This window comes from Ixodes scapularis, unplaced genomic scaffold, assembly GCF_016920785.2.
Source record: "Ixodes scapularis isolate PalLabHiFi unplaced genomic scaffold, ASM1692078v2 PGA_scaffold6__148_contigs__length_123643588, whole genome shotgun sequence".
Lineage (NCBI taxonomy): Eukaryota > Metazoa > Arthropoda > Arachnida > Ixodida > Ixodidae > Ixodes > Ixodes scapularis.
In genome coordinates, this window is record NW_024609881.1 from 15,762,749 (window position 1) to 15,779,288 (window position 16,540).

General features: G+C 49.4%; 1 protein-coding gene across 1 annotated transcript in view; it reads left to right on the forward strand.

Annotated features, from left to right (window-relative positions):
• LOC120843233 (BEN domain-containing protein 5-like) overlaps positions 1-14,424 on the forward strand; it is a 48,705-nt gene extending 34,281 nt beyond the window's left edge. Inside the window, exon 9 of the mRNA XM_040214519.1 lies at positions 14,098-14,424. Coding sequence (XP_040070453.1) covers positions 14,098-14,424 — 327 coding nt within the window. The remainder of the gene's footprint in view (positions 1-14,097) is intronic.
• Positions 14,425-16,540: the final 2,116 nt, after the last annotated feature.

A 16,540-nucleotide genomic window follows, 5' to 3' on the forward strand; every position in this document is an offset into this window, starting at 1 on the left:
CCTTCTTTTTCAATGAATTCAACCCAAAATAACGACATAATTTTTTTGTGAGATCTCTAGAGGGTACAAACCAGTATAGGTCTTTTCAGCGTGAAGCGCCCAGGTATTTTGAGCAGATATGATGGTACCTTCCCGTGTTTTCCCGGAAACACCTTCTATATCCTAGCGATGCACCGACGTTGTCGAGGGCAGAGGCTGTCGCAAAAAGGAACCAATCTTCAAGCGTTTTTCCCTGGCGCTCCTTTTGGCCTTGCACGTTCCTCAGCTCCGCCAGGTTTTCAGACTCCATCGACAACAAAAGTTTTAATGACTGTTGTCGGTGAGTCCAGATCTTGCCGAGTTCGGTGTGAACACCGTCGACTTGTTTCTTCCCCATGCTTGGCAGTGTGGTCAGTCGTCTGCCCGTCAAAAAGGAGGGACAAAGTGACTTCGGTTCTCCGGGATCATCGTAAACATGCGTCAGCGGTACCGAGTTCAACACTGCCTCAATTTTGGTCAGTGTTGTTTGCAATTCGTCGAAATTCAAACATCTGGTATTAATTGCTTTCTTCAAAAAGAGTTTCATTGATCTGAGGTGCTCGTAAAATCCGCCCCACCATGTAGGGCTCGCTCAACAATGAGCTTCCAGACAATGCATACATTGGAAAAGTTATCAGAAACCTCAGGATCACGGATAGCGCTCCAAAGTTGTTGAAGATCGCTGTTAGCTTCCTTGAACAATAACGAGTGATCGCTGTAAGTGGCACTAGGAATTCCTTTGTAAGATGAAGCGCCCGAGTGCTAACAAAAATAAGTCAGTTGTCATGTCTCGAATGAGCACTAAGTGGATCGCCCTGGTGACGGTGCAGGTGAACAAAGTGAAATGCCGTATTTGCACGAATATAACAAGACCACGAATATAACGCGAGGGCAGATTTTGATGCCCTGAAAAAGAAAAAAAAAATATTACTATTATAACGCGAGCAGAGGCTGCATACATTTCCCGCACTCGGGGGATAGCAGAAGTGAAAAGGTAATGGAAATCGAAAAAATATCAGTTTATGTTTTGACTGCACTCATCCTCACTGCTCAGGTCCTTCCGTTTACAATCCACTTGGCGACTACGCACATACGCAGCAGCACGGCGCCGCTTGTCTGGTAGTTCCGTTTTCTTCAGCGTGAGCTCCTCGGCAGCCCACAAGCAAAGCAAGGTATGAAGCAGAAGCACCAACGCACAAACACCAGACCACTCTGGAACAGAAACTAAAAAATACGCAGGCAGAAAAAAAGACTGCGGAAGCCGATACACAATCACACTTTCTTGTTCTGTTCCCACCACATAAACAAACACCTCGTGTTGCACAATAGGTGACCGGCGTTTGAGCCGGAAGTTTCGTCATCCGAAGTGAGGCACCACGTGACTTCACGCTTCCGGTTCGTCCGATGCCGGTCGTGGTTCGTCCAGCTGCATCGAAAGCCCTTCTAGGCGTGGTAGCCGTGCTGGCCGTGCTGTATTCGCGGTAAAAATGGTTCACAGTTCCGCGGCACGTTGTTCTAACGCAAGCCATAGAGGGCATAAGATGTTCCAGTTCCCGTGAAACAAACCGTGGAAGCAACGATGGGCCGTCGCTGTTAAGCGAGTGATGGAGCGAAGTGACCTGTGACGGACAAACGTCGGTGACCGTTTATGCGCGGCCAATATTGTTACAGGCCAGTAGAACGTGTTCTGTCTTCAGGTAGGGGCCGCGGGAAATAACGATCTCTAGCAGTCTTTTGGCACCCACCAAAAAGGTCTCGATTAATCCGCGAAGGGGTGAGCACTGCTTGTCGTACATCCGCGAGAACGCGAGATGCGATCTCGCAGGCAATCAGTTCATGGCATGACGTTTCGTCGACATACAGTCCCATCGCCAGGCCGTTTAATTATTATATCGGCAGATCGGATTAACTTTTTCTGTAATGAGCCGCCGCAGACTGTTCCCGCGAAGCGGCCGCGTGAATGGGTGGCTTACTATAATATATAAATAAACAAAAGAACAGGTCAGCTTGCTGTAATATAAAGAAGTAAAAGCAAATGGGCAGCACCTTTATATTGACTGATAATAAAGCGGTAGTACGACATTGCGTAGCTCATATCAAAATCGGTGCTCGTTCATGCATGCTTTCTTACTCGACATCATTAAAAAAACGGAAAGGGGGGGGGGGCGGGGGGGGTATGGTAGTTCACGGGGGACAACTTAGTTGAAGTACCAAAAACGCGTGAGTGTTAAAAAGCAAGGGAGGAACGGCGTCTCAGCTCGGAGCGTGGAGCGAAAGCTTGCGCTGGGAACCTCCTGGGTTCGGTTCCCCACCGCCCCCGCCCGTTTCGATCTGGATGAGTTTCGTACCGGCACGCGTTCGTGTGATCACTACTGCGTGATGCACGTTAAAAACCTCAGGTTAGCGGTTGTACTCCACTGGCTAAATTTCTCATCTACAGCTAAGAGACCGATTACCCTATGAGGCGCATCTCCATCAAGGCTGTGTAAACATGCAGAGCAAACAAATTTTTAGTGTTAAAAAGCAAGGATTGTCACGTAGTCAGATGTCATCGAAACTAACTTGTGTACGGAACTGGCGTTTCAATCGCGCGAGAAAACATATTAGCTGAGTTTGAAACGCCCGTCTGACCGACTCTTTTCCTGCCTTCAACTTTTGATTGTTTCAAGATTTTCTTACCCAGTCTCAGGTGTTCTAACAAAATGCGAAAATTACGCCAGACCTCCGATCGGGCATTTCAGCTAGCCGCGTCCTACGGCTTACGTTCGCACCTATTTCAGTCGTGATGTGATCTAACATAACCATACAAAATAAACAGAACCCAAATGAAAAACGCTGGCTCAAAAGGAAAACGAAACATCTAACCTGAGTTTTCATGCGAAGACCCGGAAAGCGCGGTGCGAGTACAGCTTGCCGCCGGCCGCACTCGCTCTGCGCTTTCGTGGCCGTTCCCGATGCTTCTGCGTACCGACTACTACTTAACATATCCGTAGAAATAACTTGAGACGTTCAGAAGTGTCACGATCTTTCTCGAACGTGGACGAAGGGGGCCGAAGCACCCGCCGAGGAGAGACGACACGCAGCCTGGTTGTGAGGGTGGACGATGTCTCACCGGAGCACGTGTGCTCACGGTGTTTCTTAGCGCGGTGAACAATGTTGCCCGCCGAGGCAGGCGGCCGAAGACGGGCGGACTGGAGGGGGGCGCTACATACCTGTTACAAGAAGTGCGTAAGTCACCCAGCAGCAGAGGAAAATGGCCCGGATTGATCGGGTTTCAACACCCGCACACGCTTCCATAGCCGTCCTGGGGCTGCGTCGGCTGCTAGCCGGAAGTGAAGAATACCCAGAGTGCTTTGCGGCTGCTGCCAAACGCCGGTCACCTATTGCGAAAACAGGTCGGTGGTCCTGGCTTGGCTTGACTTGACTCAGCCTTACCGCATGGTGCGCTGCGTTTGTACAGCGTGTGGACGTTGTATAAACAGAAAAGCGATAAAAATGCTTTTTAGGTTTTCTATTCGCCCATTCACATGGCCCAATAGCTAATAAATTCCCTCCCACACACCCACTTCTTTTCCCACCCGATCTCCTCCATTGAGCCGGAGCAATGGCTTTCTCCTCTGGCTTTCTCCAGACTCACGCGCCTCGTAGCTGAGCTCGATATCGAATATAACGCGAGGTGCGTTTTGGAGGACATAATTCCGAAAAAAAAAACTCGCGTTATATTCGTGCAAATACAGTCGGTCTAGTGAAGTCTGTGTTCTCCCTTTACCAGCAGCGGTACTGCAAAATCAACCCCAGTGACCTCGAAGGGTAGAGCTTGTCACTCGGTCTCCATTGGAAGCAGAGCTGTCACTTCTGTCGACGGGCGGGCATTGCAGCATTGGCATGTTATGCATTCCTTTATTTTCCTTTTTAGCAGTCGTCGTGCTCGTAACACCCAGAAGTTTTCTCCGAGTTGTACCAAGGTGTGTCGCACTCCTCTGTGTATTACTTGGCGGTGAGTCTGTCGGACAAGCAGTTCTCCCAAGCGATGTCTACTGGTCAGGAGGCTCGGGTGTCGTTCAGTATACGGCTTGTCACTGCGTTGAAGCCTCCCGGTGACACGGAAAAGGCTACTGTCGTCGACATGCACAGAAATGTTTTGCAGAGGCGAGTCCAAAGGGATGCGTTCACCTCTTTTAGTACATTTGATTTGACAGTGAAGGTCCTCTTGCTGCGCGTGTCATAACCATTACTTTTCAGCCTAATCATACTCAGTGGCAGTTAGTTAACGGTGTTACTGCACAGATGCCTTAGCTAGTTGACATAGCGTAGAATCCATGCTGTCACCCGAAAGACGTGTTCCATCGCTGTAGTGTTCAATCTTCATCACTGCAGGAATAGCAGTGTTGCTTGCTGCTCGAAGGACTATAGTTCTTTCCTCCAACGCTCTTGGTGGAGAATCACCTATAAGTGGGGTGTGTGGCCAGAAGTTCTCGTGCATTTTGATCCAGAGTTCCTTCCCACCAGAGAGAACTGTCAACCAGTTGATTAGCACTGATCCCTCTTGTCATGAGATCTGCAGGATTTTCTACTCCGGGGCAGTGTCCCCCCGAAGAGATGTCTGTGAGGCGTTAAATCTTGATCACGCGGTTCTGGACGAACGGCTTCCACTGATATGGTGCTCCTGTAATCCAAAAAAGAGTGATAGCTGAGTCAGTCCTAAGATGTGAATTATCTGGCGTTTGTTTTAAGCTTCTCATGACGCAGCTCTGCAACCTGGCTGTTAACAGTCATGCCATCAACTCTAGCCGCGGTAGTGTCAGCTGCTTGATTGCATCAATTTGCGACTTGCTCATCAAGATGGTCCATGTAAAATACCCATTAGCATCTATGACACATACAGATTACTGCTCCGTATGTGCTCGGGCTGGCGTCAGCAAATACGTGCAGGGTGGTTTTCTTTACAATCCCCATGACTCCGGCCCTGTAGCAACGTTGCACTTGAATGTTTTGCAGCTTGTTCAGCTCACTGCACCATTAAATCCAGTCAGCATCCAAGTCTTGTGGCAGTTTTTCATCCGATTCTATGTGTCGTTGCCAGAGTTTTTGGAATGGAGCCTTTGCTCTAACAGTGAATGGTGACAACCACACAAGGGGGTCGTACAGGTGTGCTATTGACTTAAATACAAACCTCTTCGTACTCATCCTAAGATCTGGTTGTGTAGTCGTAGAAGTGGTGAAAGTCAGGTGATCCGTGTTTAAGTTCCATGTCAATCCTAACACCTCCAGGACACCTGTAAGATACCCCAGGCGCATGGCTTCGCAGCAATCACTCACGAAGCAGTCGTTCATAATCTGATTATTTGTGGCTCGCTTGTAGAGTGTCATAGAATCAGCTCTGAAGATGGATTTCGCGTCGAGGTAAAGCCTTAGTTCTTCCTCTTCGGTTTCTGCTCCCATCAGGAGGTCAAAGAACATACAAACAATCCGCCAGCAGTGTCGCAGTATTTGGGTATTCTTCCATGTTCTTCAGATTATGCTTGAGTGCAGCCACGAGCAGGAAGGGGCTGGCTGTTGTTCCAAATGGAACTCGGTCTCAGTTCATTTGCTTCCGGCGTCGTCTGGTACCACAGGAGTTGCAACGCGTCCCGTCATCTTCATGTACCGCCATCACCAGGAATGCTTTTTCTATATATGCCACCAAGGCTATCCTGTGAGTTCTAAAATTGAGCAACAACGGAACGAGGTCAGCAATCAAGTTAGGTCCGCCTTCAATGTTTTAAGAGACTTTGACTTGTGTTCGAGCGAAGAATTGTCAAATACAATGCCAAGCCTAGTTGCACTGGTTGACTCTCGAATCCCAGCCTGATGTCGCATGTAATAGATTGGATTCTAATCGTGAACGTTATTCTTCGTTACCGGTTCTGCCTCCCCTTCTTAGCACTACTGTCTCATGACATTGTCGTACGCGTAAAGCAGGTCCTGTGTTCTTGGAAGACAACCGGCCAGCTGTACTAGACATTTTAAAGCGCAGCTCTTAGGCACCCGTTTCCGGCTTGAGTGGCGTAGGCGTAACTGCATGTTACATTATAGGATGTTTCCCATAATGACGTCACGTGTGACGTCATTGTGGGAAATGCTGGTGCCCACGCTAGTGCCTGGGCGTATCTGCTGCCAGGTCCAATGCTGGTAGATAAGAGGTGACAGACGACCTGGAAGCAGCTGACTCGGCTTTACATCGATGCTTTGCAAATGACTGTTCAAAGCGCTTTCACCCATTGTGGCAAAAACAATTGACTTTCGACAGATCACACTTCACTCGGAAGAGTCATTGGTATCTGGTCTCACCCAATGGCAATAGTTTGTGTTCCAGCCAAGAAGGCTGGAACTTACACTTTCCGGCTTTCAATCTCGATTGAAAGTGTCTCACGCCCACCAACACGATCCTCAACACACTCAACACAAAGCTAAAATGGCGATGAAATAGGACGCCTTGGATTGAATTTACCCTTAAGAACAAACGACATGCCATGCTGCCAGACGACGCAGCCCCATTTACCCATTTGTAGGAGGAATTTCAAGGAATACAAGAATCGTTTCAACTTTCAAAGATATATTTTCTTGCATATTATCCACATCAAAGCTTCAATAAAATCCAAGCCAAAGTAGGGTGTGGGTAATACGCGAATTTGGACGCGAGTGTGGCTTCACGGCGGTACGCACCGAGCAGCAGGGTTGGTTGGGACGTATAATCCCCAAAATCCTTCTAAGCCGCTGCATCCTAGGTACTTCCTCCCGTCTCTCCTTAGTTTATCTTTTTTTTTTTCGAGTTGCCATATCTGCATTGTCTGCGGGCCAAAACGCTGCACTGGCCGCACACCCAGCGAAGTGCGAATGAACCTATATATCAGACAATCACGTCAAAGGTCAATCTTGCCACATTTGTCCTCCCGTTCCGTTTGACATGAGCTGTGCTCGGCGGCAGTCCTTTACGGCGGAGCAGAGACTCAAAATAATCAGCGTTGCCGAGGAGATCGAAAACCGTGCGGCAGGCCGAAAGTATAATGTCGGCAAATCCTGTATACGTGAGTGGAGAGCAAAGAAGCAGGATCATCAAAGTGCAACCCGCGACCGCAGGTCCTTCTGTGGTCCCAAGAGTGCAGCCTACCCCCAAATCGAAGCCAAGCTGCCGGAGTCAAGTCAAGACGCTAAACGTCGACACGGAAGACGAGGTCGAGATGTTTGAGCTTCGGGGGACACGTCCGAAGCCGGTGGAAGTAACAGTGAAAGTGAACACGATTCCTCTGACGATGGAAATAGACACCGGGGAGGCGGAGTCTTTACTCCCACTAGACCTGTACAAGAAAAGGCTCCCTAACCTGGTCAAGAAAAGCGGAGTTGTTCTTCGAGCATCTCTGGGCAACAAGGTAACGCCAAAAGAGTCAAAGTACAGGCTAGCTGGTGGAAGTCAACCATTTCGTCGTTTACCCTGAGAACGGGGGGGGGTTTTTGAAGAGCAGAAGTAACAGACCTGTCTGTTTTTTTCTGTTACTTCTGCTCTTCAAAAAACCCCCCAGTCTCAGGGTAAACGACGAAAAGGTAACGCCGGTATATGTGTCACAGGTAGAAGTGGAGTACCAAGACCAAGTTCACCAGTTGCCACTGCAGATTGTAAACTTAAGGGGGCACTAGGGTCTTGAAACATTTTTTTTTATTTCTGGTCAGAATGCCACTAAATTTTGCATGCTAGTGTGTTTTCCTATACAGACTCCAAATATGCACTCAGATTAGAGCTACCGTTTATAGAAAAAAAGTTTTACTGGATAATATGAAACTTATTATGCGATCTCTTACGCAACTTTAATCAACTTTCTCAACTCATTCTGCTGTTTTAATGACATGAAGTGATAGCCAAAGAGCTGCTGAAGCGGATGACATTCTCGGTTTTTTTCTAGAATGACATTATCTTATTGAGATATGTCAACAAAATGTTACAAAATTTTGAACCGAAATAATGTAATCTAATTAGCCAATTATAATTTATACCTGAGGCTTATCAAAAAAAGAAGAATGTCAGCCTGCAGCTAAGCCACATGCGAATAAGAGGGTATAAAAGTTTTGATGATCGGACAAGAAGAAGGAAGGTTGTAAAAAAAACGAAGCTGAGAAAATCGCGATTGAAGTTTGACAGTTGATGATATAAACACTATCACTAATACTGCAACACTATTTCCCTCACATGTGCATCTGTTCTTTCTGCTTTCATATCTGTAAGTCATTTTTAGGTATGTCTTTTGAAACTGAAGATATTGCAAGTTACGCAAGACGACTCTTCAGGTTCCATAATCCACAAATTTTTTTTAATTTTCTTTTCTTGATAGAGCATTTGAATATTGAAATAAGAGCCTGTAGCAATAGTATGAAAGTACCTTTGATAAGCTTGGAGACAATGGGAGGTGACGTGCGCTCAGTGAGGATATAATTCCATAAACAAAAATGATTGGCTCTAAGAAGAGCCGTTTTGCTAAACGCCGCGCGTTGTCTAGGTTCAAAGCTGTCCCGGGCTGTAGTCGTCGGACTTCTCCAACCTGTGCCATTTGGAGAGCTTCTTCCTTGTGGCTTGGCTGTCCGAGAACACCTTGTTTGACTTCAGGAGCCGTCGCCGGTCTTTCTCCACGCTTCGTCGAGTGAGGCAGTTGCCACAAGCGTAGCCCAGCCCAGAAGCTACACTCTCGTTGGTCTTTCTCCTGCCTTGGTTGAAGACTGCTACAGCTTCGGCAACAGCTCTGGTCACGCTGAGCAGTGATGCGTGGCTGTTCTTGGACGTCTGCGCCCAGATGACAGAGTGTAGACACTCACTCGCATTCTGAGTTTTCCCATCGGAACATCGTTCCAGCAAGTTCTCGTCACTTAGCCGAGCAAACACTGGTTCTAGTGCTGCTCGAACCGCATCAGGCAGCGGAGCCTTGTGTGCTGGTGGCACTTCATTGTTTGCTTGGGCACGATTGTACTTGCACCAGGAACTTGCTCCACTGAGGCAGAGGCTGTGGTCAGGGGCACCATCCGTCGAGCACATGTGCCGGAGGGTCGCTTGCACAGCCTTCTTCATCTCAGGCACCTCGTGGCTGTGGCTTCGGAGGGCATACCCATAGTATTGTTTTATCTTCTTGATTTTGTCTTGGGTGAGCTTGCCTCTTCCACCAAGTGCCTCACCCTGTGCTTTTCTCTTTTCAACCACGTTGCGCAGCGCAGCACCCATTCGTTTGTGGACGTGGTTGAGGCAGTTCTTTTCTATGGGCACAAAACCATACACCTTCTCTTCAGTGAGTGCATGAAAGGTGCGGCTGTCTCCGTCGGAGAGCACGGTCATGTAGCGCAGCCCATGTCTTGAAAGCGAGCGCCTGAACATCACAAGTGCTGCCTCCACCTCCATGCATCCGGCACTGCAGTCAACGTTCTTTTGGCACTCGTGCTCTGCAAGCCACTTGGCGTAGCCCTCCTCAGAAGCCTTGGGTCCAATGGAACAGCCGAGGCAAAAGTTAGAAAGGACGACGTGGTCGATCACCAGGCCCGTGTACATTTCAATAATGCACCCCACTCCAATGTGGGAAGATCGCCCCCGGGTCATTCATGTGCCATCGAAGATGACGTCAATGTTGTTGACAGGTTGCAGAAGGTCGCTGTAGAGCTCCTTGACGACCTCAGCACTTGGAGCTTCAGATGCTGCCGCAATGGACTCGCACACACGAACCACCTTGCGCAGGTGCCCCTGGAACATCTTGCGGCGGAGGCCCCTGTGCGACAGGTTCATACAGGCACAGAAATCCGAAAGTGCAGTCACACCTTTCCCAATGGATTGGATGCCCTTCAGGGCCCTCAGGTTTACTTCAAAAGGCGTGATGTTCGCCGCTCCTTCGACCCTCGGTGACGAAAAACGGGCCTCGCGGAGGTCGCACCCGGTGCACGAGAGTTCTAGCTCCACAGCCAGCCCATACTGCCTAGCCAACTTCGTCAACTTCACGGGCATGCCGCACTCCCCGCATGTGGTCTTAGCAAACAGACCTTCCAAAACTGCCATGTCGATCACGACAAAGTCGGTGCCCGCACCTCCGTCGACATCCGCGAAGTTCACGTCTAGAAGATCGAACTTCCATTGAGTTGCCGACTTGTTCTCGATGTCACGTTTGACATCGCTGGCGCGTTCCGAACGCTGCGCATTCTCCTCGGGCGTGTAGAACCTCGTGTCGATTCGATGGGACTTACTCGCCGCGGGGCTGGGTTGAGCACAAACTTGATCAGGCGATCGGGCAGCTGATGCGGAGGGTGATCGCGGACGATCTACTTGGATGGCCGAACATCAGGCGATCGGGCAGCTGATGCGGAGGGTGATCGCGGACGATCTACTTGGATGGCCGAACATTCCGCCGCCGCCGCATCTTGGGATAACGTGGGCGTTCTCTTCAATGGACGGCGTCGCTGCTTTCCGAACGCACGACGCGTACTAGACTTCAATCACTTATCCCTGGCCATCACTTCTTTCGTAAATGCAACGAAAGGTGAGGTCAACAACCAAGAAAATCAGCAATTGCGAGAAGCGAAACGAAGAGAACTTGCTTGTCGTCGAAGCTAACAAAGCAACGAAACGAGAAGCAGACGACGCTGACGACGACGCCGTGGAGGGGATCGCGCGAGAGCGAGGAGGAAGGAGAAATCGGAGAGGAGGCGCGCGCTTTCACCAATAGCGTAAGCGCGCTACGTCACGTGAGCTGTGTAGCCAATCGGCTGCCGACTTCTGTGACTCAGTAAACACACCACAAGTCCGGTTCAAGAAGGTCTTTCTCTTCGAAAAAGGCGCGAAAATCTGGCCGGGAAGACAAGCTACAAAATGAAACCAAGATGGCCGCTATCGGAGCGGCAGCGGCTGAGCACCATGCGCCCGACGTTGAGCCACATTTCGCGTCTCCGCGCTCATTTGGGACTCACTAGCCACTGGTAATTACGTTTTTTTTTGTACCTCTAGGTTGAATTAGACCACGAGAATTAGCTGAGACAAGGTCAGATATATAAGGAGTCCTGAAGTACTGTTTTTGAAAAATCGACATTTTCGCGATTTTTTTTTTATTTCAAGACCCGCGACCACCCTTAAAGGGTCCCCCGCTTTTGGGACGTGACTGGCTGGAAGTGCTGAGGCTTGACTGGGCTACCATCAAGGCTGTCCAGTGCTTGAAGAAGGGAAACAAGAAACAAGTCATCAGGCTTTTAAAGGACTTTGCTCAAGTGTTTTCAGATAATCTGGGCCGTCTCCAAAGCTAAAGAGTGGGTACACTACAGAGTTCCTCAAGCCAGGACCAGTGCCCCATGCCCTGAAGGCAGCTGTCTCTAAAGAACTGATGGCTTTGAAAGGTAGGGATCCTAACCCTGGTGGATAGCAGCGAGTTTGCGTCGTCCATCGTGCCGGTTGTCAAAAAGAATGGAGACATAAGAATCCGCGGCAACTACAAGCTGACAATGAGCCCGTGCTTGGAGGTCAACAACTATCCAGTCCCCAGGATGGAAGAGATATTTGAAACACTTGTAGGAGGGAAAAGTTTTTTGAAAGCTGGACCTCATAAAAGCCTATTTACAGATTGAAATGCATCGTGCAGCATGAAAGTACCTCACCATCAACACCCAGTTAGGGCTGTTTCAAGTGAACTGTTTTCCCTTCGGCATAGTGTCTGCACCCTCCATCTTTCAAAGAACCATGGATCAAGTGCTCCAAGGGTTACCACAGACAACCTGCTACCTGGATGACATCCTGGTGACAAGCAGAATGAAGGGTGAGCATCTTGAAAACTTCAAAGCGGTCTTAATATGGTTACAACAAAAAGGAATGAGTATTCAGAAGGAAAAGTGTAAGTTCTTACAGAAGGAAGATACATACCTCGGTCATGTGATCAGTCAGAAAAGTCTATAAACCATGGACGATAAAGTAACAGCACTTAGAGATGCACCCATTCCAAAGAACAAGGCAGAGTTGCGTTCATTCCTTGGGTTTGCTAACTACTATGGCAAATTTCTACCAAACTTGGCAACTACCCTGTATTCTTTGAATTGTCTACTGCAGAAAGATGCAGCATGGGAATGGAGCAGATTGTCAGGACTCCTTTGACTCTAACTTGTGAGATCAGCACCAGTCCTATTTTGACCCACGTCCACCCATTATACTTGCATGCGATGCATCAGCATGTATGGAGTAAGTGCATGTATGGAGTAAGTGCAGTCCTGTTCCATGTGTTTGAAGATGGAACAGAGCGGCCAGTACCTTTTGCTTCGAGGACCCTGACTGAGCATGAGAATTACAATTGAAACCCGATTTTACGAAACCCGATTTTACGAATTTCTGGATTTAACAAACAAATTCGGATTCCCCCCGCAGTTGCCCATAGGCTTAATGAGTTTACGAACTCGAAATAGCGAAACAAACTCCGCCGCCAAACCCGATTTAATGAAGCATTCCGAGAAAAAAGATGCATAGAAAAAGAGGTTTTTCCAAATTTATGGCGTCTAGAATGTATGGCAGTGTGCTGCCGGCGTAGGAGCGGTACAATCGACGCAGCGGATGCATTCTTGTTTTGGTTCCTACGAAACTACAAACCGAAACCGCACGGAACGACAGACTGCGCATTTCTTTCGAGGCTTTGGATCAGTTCCACCAGATGGCGAAAGCGGCGGCAGGTGCTTGATCTCGCATGTGACAGATGGCAGCACTGACGCTCTTTAGCTCAGCTCCCCTCCGCGCCTCCGCTACTCTCGCCACTAGCGGTTTCCACCACCCAATCGCCTGTATCTTTCAGCTCTTCGCGCACTTTAGTTTTCTTTCTTCTGCTTTGCTCTGCGCATTCTGCGTCGTCGAAGGATGGAGCCTCCAAAGAAGAAAAGGAAAGTACTGACCCTTGAAGAAAAGGCGAACATAATCCATGCTGTCACGAGCGGACGGAAAAAATGTGACGTGGCCGCGGAACACGGCATCCCGGCGAGCACGCTTTCGAACATCTTGAAGACGAAGGACGCCATCGTCCTTGCGACTTCCTCTGGGAACGCATCCAAGACAAAAAACCTGAAGACGACCCCGCACGAGAAGCTGGAAGAAGCCCTCTTTATGTGGTTTAATGACATGCGAGTCAGAAACGTTCCACTCAGCGGGGAAGTGGTGCAGCAGAAAGCGATCGGTTACGCGTGTTTGCTCGGCTTTGACGAGTTCAAGGCAAGTCCCGGCTGGCTCTCGCGCTTCAAAGAGCGCTACGGGATTGTTGGCAATGTGTCGAGCGGGTAGTCATCCAGCGTGAACAAGCAAGGAGCCGACGAGTTGTTGTCGGAGAACGTGCCGGAGATCCTTGGGAGGTACGCCGTGCAAGACGTCTACAACGCGAACGAGAGCGGTCTGTTTTATCAGATGCTGCCGGGCAAGATGCTTGCTCGGAAAGGGGAGCCTTGCCACGGCGGCAAGCAGAGTAAACAGCGACTAACACTGTTGCTGCGCGTCAACATGGATGGCAGCGATAAGCGTGATCCGCTCATCATTGGAAAGGCCCAGAATCCTCGGCGCTTCAAAGGAGCTAGAAAACTATCGGCGGAGTACGTGTGGAATACCAAAGCCTGGATGAGCCGCGCGATCTTCTCGGAGTGGCTAAAAAGCTTCGACGACGACATGGGCCGCCAAAAGAGGAATGTGTGTCTGCTGTTGGACGATTGCACGGCGCACCACATCCCGGAGCTTCACCTGAAGAATGTGGAGTTGCGGTTCTTTCCCCCCAATGCGACTTCCGTCATTCAACCCCTAGATCAGGGGATCATCAACAGTGTGAAATGCGCATATAAGCGCAGGGTCATCGAGAAGCTCCTGCCGAACTTGTAAATCAAACGTGAGACCAAGATCGACGTGTACATGGCGATCGAGATGGTGACAGCATCGTGGAGAGCAAATCGGTCCTCGATCGTTGTTATGCTGGCTTCCACACTTCTACTTCCGAGGCTGCGTCGGGCTCCACAAGCCCGCAACACGACCAGGAAGAGGCATCGCCCAGTTGTTGGGAAGAGCTTCGTCGGCGTGACCAGGTGGCCGCAGATCAGGACTTTGACGACTTCGTGAACGCCGACGCAGACGCGGACACTGATACAACAGAAGTTCTCGACGACGAGGAGATAGTGCAGCTTGTTTCCGGCGCACAAGAAAAGTATGAAGAAGCGAAAGGTCCGGATGCTGTTAAAGCTCCTGTGCCCACCCCAAGCAAGGTGATGGACGCCGTCGACCCTCTGAGGCGGTTTGCTGGGGCGCACGAGGGTGCCGAGGACGCTTTGACCTCACTCGCCAGCTATGAGAAGTGTGCGCGCCCGCTGCTCACGAAACGAGCGCAGGCGAAAATCACGAGCTTTTTTGACTAGGCAATAAATTTGTCGTTCTCTCAAGAGCTGCGAGCTTTTTTCTTATTTTTTTTACACGCGCACGCAGTTGTGCTCTTGCTCATTCACGGAGCTCTTGTGCGCGCATTTCTTAAAAAGTTTCGGCCCGTAGACTGCGCGAATGTGATACCGCGGTAGTTCGTAGGATGCCTCTGCGCTAATACTTCAAATTGATCCAATCCTACGCCCGAAAAATGACGTTCCTGATTTGACGAAGTTCCCGATTTAACGAAATAATTCGCGGGTCCCGGTGACTTCGTTAAATCGAGGTTCAACTGTATTCTTATTTAGAAAAAGAGGGCCTAGCTATCATATATGGAATAAGAAGATTAGACTACTATTTGCATGGCTATCACTTCAGGCTGATCACAGACCATGCTCCCATCAAAGATAGGCCTGTCAGTCAGCCGCACACTGCTACACAATCGTCCACCGGTCTTTCGAGGAAAGTGCTAACGCAGATTGCTGTCAAAACTGCCAAAAGCAACGGACGACACCAACACCGACGCTGTCGACGAAACGTACGCAATCTACTGGGAGTATTTCCACAATGTCCATTGCACGGCAACATCCAGATACCTTCTCCTAGGTCGGATCATGAAAAGAGTAAAGCATGGTTGGGGCCCAGAACACAAGCCAATCGATCCAGAGTATGTGCCCTTTCACTTTTGTCATAATGAGCTTTCACTCTATCAAGGATGCGTCATGTGGGGTCTACGGGTGGTAATTTCAAAGACTGCGAAAAAGGGTCTTCGCAGAACTCCATAGGGACCATTATGGCACTGAGCGCACTAAGGAAATGACTAGGAGTTATATTTGGTGGGCTTCGGTTAATAAGGACAATGAAAGGGAAATCGGAGGGTGTAACGTGTGTCAGCTGCAACGAAAAAACCCGTCTGCTGTTCCCCTACATTCTTGGGCATGGCCGACGCGTCCATGGGATAGGCTACATGTGAAGCTGCCGGGACCTTTCATGGGAAAAATGTTCCTTGTCCTAATGGATGCTCACTCTAAATTATCAGAGGTGTTCGTCTAAGAGAATACAAAGTCGAAGGCCATCATCCAGAGTGCACAAAAGTTCTTTGCACGTTTTGGCTCGCCCACAACCATGGTTTCTCACAATGGGCACCAGTCCGTGTCTGAGGAATTTCAAACTTTCTTAAAGAACAAGGTTGTCACGTTTCCTTCTGTAGTACAGGAACATCCTGCACCCGACAACAAGGGAGTCCACGGTCCAGTTTGTGCTACAACGGAGTGTCCGCACCAGACTGGACCTCCTGAGACCATCAGTTGCAGACTGTGTGGCCAATGCACACTACCGCAAACAGCGGCAACACCCATGTGAAAAGCGGAATTTTACTGCAGGAGACAATGTCTATGCCAGAGACTATCTAACCGGTTGCAAGAGGCAGCCAAGAACAGTCACTGCCCAGACTGGTCCAGTATCTTTCCAGGTGCAAGTCTCCCCGGGTCAGGTGTGTCAAAGACATCAGGATCACTTGCTCTCAGCACCTTCGCAAGACTCCGGACCTTCCGAGCAGCGTCCAGACGAGGCAGCAGAGGTGCCTGCCGCAGATTCGACAGACAGCGCAGGTGGCAGCTACCCTCCACAGGCATCCTTGCCTGCACCATCCACAGTCACGAGCCCAAGAAGACGCCGTACATCCCAAGATGCTGAAACGCTGATGGATGCAGATGAGTGTGACTGAGAGCGACAGTATCCCGTGTGAGATTGGTGCAAGCCTTGGAGGCTGATAGAACAGTGAAAAAAACACATGACAAACTCTTTTAAACAAACAATTACTTGCTGTTAATGGTTCAAAGTTACTTGCTGAGTATGTTCCAGTTTAAAAAGGGAGGAAACATGTGGTGTCCAAGGGGCGCTGCGAAAGCGGGGGCGGTGGCCGTGCATAACCTTGTGCACACGGCACTTTCAGTTGACTCGGCACGAGCAATGGCGGAGTGCGGGCAGCTGAATAAAAGTCTTCGAAAATACAACACTACCAATAGCTTTATCCTATCTCTCATTTCTTGCTTCAGGTAGAGACACTTTATTGCAAGGCATAAAAGAAAAAGCTCTTGTGGCTCTCAGGTTACC